The 6,480-nt window shown below is 35.4% G+C and overlaps 1 protein-coding gene across 1 annotated transcript in view; it reads left to right on the forward strand.

Annotated features, from left to right (window-relative positions):
- Positions 1 to 5,008, forward strand: part of LOC108734864 (chaoptin-like) — a 36,738-nt gene extending 31,730 nt beyond the window's left edge. The window contains exons 5-8 of the mRNA XM_018466576.1: positions 253 to 363; positions 506 to 2,978; positions 3,038 to 3,566; positions 3,690 to 5,008. Coding sequence (XP_018322078.1) covers positions 253 to 363; positions 506 to 2,978; positions 3,038 to 3,566; positions 3,690 to 4,015 — 3,439 coding nt within the window. The 3' untranslated portion in view covers positions 4,016 to 5,008. The remainder of the gene's footprint in view (positions 1 to 252; positions 364 to 505; positions 2,979 to 3,037; positions 3,567 to 3,689) is intronic.
- The last annotated feature ends 1,472 nt before the right edge of the window (positions 5,009 to 6,480 follow it).

A 6,480-nucleotide genomic window follows, 5' to 3' on the forward strand; every position in this document is an offset into this window, starting at 1 on the left:
AAATGTTTACCGAATAAATTTAATAAAAATAATGACAAACCACTTTCATTTTTATTGTTGTCATTGTAAAAGTTTTAAATAAAAATTATTGTCATTTCGCTTTAAATAAATTTTCGATCGGACTACCGTAAGATATTCCTCCCGTGTACACCCAGTTTATTTTATTATTATTATTATTCATAAAATACTTTGCATAGGTATTTTCGTCAGATTTAACCGCACATTCAACTGAACTAACTTTTTTTACCGTAGCCCCTTGTCTACAAGTTTATCGTCTCTCGATTTAAGCTACAACGAATTAGATGGAATTCCTTTCGCGGGCTTACAGGAAGTAAAAAACCTGAAGTGGATGAATTTATATGGGTAAAATAACCTTATTAATTTTGCTATTTAGGTAAACCATTAATTTCTCTTTGATTTATTCAAGTAAATCGCAATATTTTTAATACGTAATAAGCATTTGTTTATTGTAACTAAATGCTAAAAATGCTCCACGCAATTTCAGTAATCAGATAGATTCGGTGGTCGGTGATTGGTCGCACATGAAATCATCGCTGAAGAATCTTCTCCTTGGAGAAAACGACGTGGCAGAATTGCCAGTAGTCCAGAGGGAACACAGCCTCCAGGGTGCACACGGTTTGAGACAACTGAAGTCGTTAATTTGGTTGAACTTGGACGGAAATAGAATTTCCACCGTTCACAGGCACGCTCTTCCACCATTTCTGCAAACTCTGAGTTTGTCTTACAATCAGCTGGACGCGTTTCCGTCGGAAATTCTAACTCGTGACCTGAAATGGCTCTATTTAAGAGGGAACGCAATCGAAACTTTTCCCGAACACAAACTTCAACATGTCCGATGGCTGGAGAAAATCGATTTAAGAGAAAACACGCTCACCACCATACCCTCAGCGCCATTTAATAGTTCCGTACGGATAAGAGACTTGAATCTTGCGTACAATAATATAAAATCCCTAACGGCCGAAACGTTCGCCGGACTGGAATGTCAAAGAATTATTTTATCGCACAACAAACTTGAAACGATGGATAAAGATGCTTTCGTTGGAGTGGAACAATATTTAGAATACCTTGATTTGGATTCGAACAATTTGGCTGCAATCCCAGACGCATTAGCAATACTACAATCCCTTAAATTCCTTTACCTTTCATCGAATTCCTTAAGAGACATTCCTGCTAATGTATCCTCGATGCTTTGTGCATCACTTAAAGCTATTGGTTTAAGTGGAAATAGATTCACGAAAATTCCCTCTGAAGCGCTGCAAAGTTGCATTAAATTGAATCACCTAAACATGGCGTACAATGACATAGTCGAGGTGAACGGTTCTGATTTCATAAATTGGGGGACAAACATAAACACGTTGATTTTAGGAAATAACCACATTAATCAACTCAGACCGGAATCATTTCAAGGTCTTCCTAAGATCAAAGATATTAATTTGAGTTTCAACCAAATAAGGTTCATCGATCCTTCCACGTTCGTTGGACTCGACTCTTTGGAAAACTTGGAAATGTCATTTACAGTAGATTATGAAGATGTACCTGGTGATATTTTCAAGCCACTTCTCAAATTAAAATGGTTATCGTTAGATAATAACAAATTCGTTACAATTAGCAGCAGCGCCTTCGATTTCTTAAAACATCTTAATTACCTTAATCTTGAATTCAATCGGCTCAAACTTCTACCCTCAAGTCTATTTAAGACTTCCGTTCACAAATTATTGCGAGAAGTTCGTTTTTCGTACAACGACATTTCTATATTACAAACGAACACGTTTAAGCAATTACCAAATTTAGAAGTAATTCTATTTCCCAATAATAAAATACAAACGATTCAGACAAGCAGCTTCGATGACCTCCCGAAGCTAACCCATGTTATTTTATCGAATAATTTAATAAGCAAAATTGAAACTTCTGCTTTCGCGAATCTACCTTCCTTGAGGCTACTCGAACTCCAGAATAATATACTCCGAGAAATATCTTTCAAATTTTTCTCGAATGTTTCCAGTTCATTTAATCTGAACCTCACGCACAATAGGATTACGAAATGTTTAGACGGATCGTCGTTTGTAAACGTGGGTGAGCTAAACCTAAAACATAACAGACTTGCGGCAGTTCCGGCATGTTTAAGGAACGTTAATCAGCTACGAAAACTTTTCTTGGACTTCAATAATATCACGTACTTGGGGCATAATTCCTTCATCCATTCAACCACTCTAGAACAATTGACTCTATCACAAAATGCTATAAGTAACGTGAACAAGTATGCATTTTTCGGCCTGCACACTCTCCAAATACTTGATTTATCCAATAATTTTATAAGTCACTTACATAACAACCAATTCTCGAGTCTCGCAAACTTGCGAATTATTAATTTACGACGCAATGATCTAAAGTATCTTCCAAAAGACGTCTTTATGAATACGAAACTGGAATTTTTAGACCTGGGTCAAAACCTTTTCTCAGAAATACCTACTCCCAGTATTACCGAAGTTGGTAGAAGTCTTCAGTTCTTATCAATAGAATCAAACAGTATTGAACGAATAGACAGTACCACGTTTCCTGGGACACCAAAACTGAAACAACTCCACTTGAAATCCAATAAACTAACAATACTACCCGACAACGTTTTTACAAACTTAAACGTGCTCCAACATCTCGACATCAGCAACAACAACTTAAGGACCAATTTTAAGGAACTATTCCATTTCGCCCAAAACTTGAAGGATTTAGTGCTCTCTGGAAATAACATCCGGGACGTTCCCCACTTGCCCCTCCCAAATCTTTCTAAACTGGACCTTTCTAATAACTTGATAGGCAACGTCGATGGCAGCGCTTTACAAGATTTAAAACAACTAAGACACCTGTGTCTAAGCCATAACCGTTTAACGTATATACCGTCTTCCCTTGGAACCCGGTTGCCCCGTTTGAAGACCCTGGATCTCTCATACAATCCGATAAAGGTAGAATACTTTAGGCCATCTTTTGATACCCAATCAATACATTTTGTAAAATATTGCAGGAGATCGATTCGAGTTCATTTATAGGACTGAAGAACCTCCAAGAGCTAAACATACTGGGATTAAAAAGTTTGAAGAAGTTTGATCCCGACGGCATAACTGGGATCAAATTTTTACGAAAATTGTCCATGCAAACACACAGTTACCTTAACGGATTCTCCTCGACCTTATGCAAGATCTTTAAAGATATGAAACAATTAAGGATATTGAAACTTGAAGTACAAGATACCTCGCTCAGAAATCAACTTGCGTGTCTAGCCAATCCTAAGGTGCGTCAAGTGGAAATTACCGGTAGCGCTTTGAAAACGATCGAATGGAATTCGTTCACCGCAATGGACAGTAATCCCGACATGCTTCTCAAAATTACCGAAACCAGCGTGGAGGAGTTACCTGCAGGACTATTTTCCAGCTTTGTTGCAATATCTCATTTGGAGATCGACCTCAGAAACAACCTCTTGGCATTCCTCGACCCAGACGTCTTTTATGTCAATTACACCACGTGGAAAACCGTCGGAACGACTCTAATCAAAGGTAAGTAAACTTTTTACTGTTCAGCTTCAACTAAAACTTCAAAACGTCATTAAAAATGATAAACCAAAAACCACCCTAAACCTGAATCATTCTGTACTCATGAAACTTTTATTTCTTTTTCAGGTGGCATCAGGTTCTCGGGGAATTCCTTCAAGTGTGGTTGCCATCTCCATTGGCTCGGACATTGGCTACGACGTTGGGTACGTGAAACAATGAACTCTCAAAATCTTCCCGTAGAAACTGTGACGCACATGTACGATTTTATCAACGAAGCAACGTGTTTAGATGTTGTCAATGGTGTATATGTACCAATTGTTTCTCTGCCCCCCGAAGACCTCAACTGTCAAGCTAGCGCACTCAGTGTAGCCCAAACTGTTTTCGCAAAGCCGCAAACTGTGATAACGACAACATTACTTGTCTGTCTATTCTCATTTTTTAGAAATAACTGAACGTAAAAAATGTTAAACACTTGATGGTAAAACCAAAATCAATGTACAGTTACGTGCAAACGTCCTATTCAACGTGTATTAATTTTGGTCCCTAAAAATTATGTTGGTCCTCGCGTGTTTTAACATAAAATAATTTGTAGATCGATTATATTTTAACCCCTTTGCAGTGAAAGGCCAGATAACCAAACTAAACCGAACCAAACCAAACCAAACCAAACCAAACCAAACCAAACCAAACCAAACCAAACCAAATTTACTAACTACTACTAACCTGTCCTAACCTAACCTAACCAATCAAACACGTATAAGAGTACCAACGTATCTACAAAAATATTCTGCCTTTGCACTAGACTGTATATAGATGTTCTTTGTTGATTAAATATTAATTAGTATGATTTATCGACTCCAATAATTATTTCAATCGATATGATTTGTATGAATTCCTGTGAATAAGTGTGTACTTAATGTATATTAATGCATAAAAACTCATCCTGTAAATAAAATCATTTACAATTAGTTTTCATCTCATCATCTACATCGTAACCGTGTTAAAAATACCAAGTAGTGTAATCCATTGAAATGTTACAATGTTATAGTCGAACCTTGCATTTTGAATAGCAGGATCAGAGTGAGTTTACGTAAAACTTATTTTCAACGTTGAGAAAGGAGTATAACAATTTTCTCGCGGTAATCTCGGGAGGCCTCCGAAAGAAAACCACTCATATTTTACTCTAAATGAAAAATCAATGTAACATTTCAATAGACTAATAAGTCTCTCTCTAATTGTCCAATTTTGAAACTGAATCCGATGTTTCTGATTTACGTTTTCTAAATATAGTCATAAATAATGCCGTTTATTTTTATTCGAAAAGTATTGTAAAATATCATTATGAGAATGTAAATGACATCAAACCTTTTGCCCACTTGTTTACATTTAGTCTTGTTTGCTCTTGATTTTTACCATTAACTTCAATATCGAAAGTGGAAAGAGCGTTTGAGGTTACAGTTAAATTATGAGATTTGTATTTTTTTAATAAAAACAACTTAAACCATGTTTTACTTAATTTTCATTATTCATCACCGTTACAAGGTCGTCAATGATTCAAATAAAATTTTGACAGCGTATTACACAACGGCAAGAAATTGATTTTACGAAAAGGATTCAAAAAGCTCACTAAAAGCGTTGCGCAGAAATCGAATATGAACCGAATAAAAAACTTTACTTAAACATAGTAGACTTAAATTTTGTCTATAGTAAGCGTGTTATACTTTACAATTAAGTAAGGAAGTTGTTTTGGAAATTGAATAGTCACCATAACGATGATCTAGAAATAAAGCTGGACGATTGTTGGTACTATGTTTGGAAAGTTTTGCTTAGGTAATAAGACAAAATGTCGAAAAGGACGAAAACAGACTACCGATATCATAATTTATTACGGACTTTCATAATTAGCGTTAAATTCAAAACGGAGCGCAGAGATAGCGCAAGGACCAAATAAAACAAAATTTACTTAAACATGTATACCTAGTAGACTTAAATTTTGTGTCCTTAGTAGGTAATGCTTTAAATGTCACTTCTGTAATAGTATCGCTAATCTAGTAATTAAACAGAGTAAAAAATATACCGATAGCAGGAAATTGCAAGATAAAACCATCCAAACACTTCTCCTTAGGTAAGTAAGAATATATTAATTATTAGTTTTACTTTAACTTACGTAAGTACATTTCAGTACTTTGAATTGACGTATCAAATACAGTGTAAACTCTTTATAACGTCACTCGATTTAACGACAAACCCCTTAAAACGTTGAAATTGCTTGACTTTGGTTGGTTTACATTATTTTCTATACAATATTACACTTTATATAGCGTCACGCTAACACTATTTAGCGTCAACAATGCGGCATTATAAATCATTGAGCAGTACTTTCTAAGTTGCCGAAATAGATAATAACTGCAGCTGTGTACGTTGTTGAAGAAGACGATCCTGTCCCTCCACCAAGCATCAAACAAGCACTTGATGCAGCGAAACTATTAAAAAAATACTTTTTATATAATCAAATTGATCCAGCAGTATCTCAAGATATGAGTATGATACGTAACAAAATACAATTAAAATATTGGAGCAGCAAAAAACATCAGACGAAGATAACAGACTATACGCAATGTATGAATAATAATGTTCGTGTGTAAAATGTGTACTATATTAGTAAATGCACATTATTATAGAATAGTAAAATAATATCTTTTATTTCTCTCCATTTAACGACCACTCTTTATAACGCCGAAAAATGTTCAGTCCCTTAAGTGTCGTTATATAGAGTTTACACTGTATATAAAATAGAAACTCAGGCATAAAGACGAAGATTCTCATGAGCAATCACGAAGTTGCATCTGCTTCTATTTAATTTCACAGTAGTTGTACAAATACGTAATAATAATGCGAAAGGTTAGTCTAGTATCAG

The sequence above is a fragment of the Agrilus planipennis genome, unplaced genomic scaffold (genome assembly GCF_000699045.2).
Source record: "Agrilus planipennis isolate EAB-ADULT unplaced genomic scaffold, Apla_2.0 scaffold50, whole genome shotgun sequence".
Classification (NCBI taxonomy): domain Eukaryota; kingdom Metazoa; phylum Arthropoda; class Insecta; order Coleoptera; family Buprestidae; genus Agrilus; species Agrilus planipennis.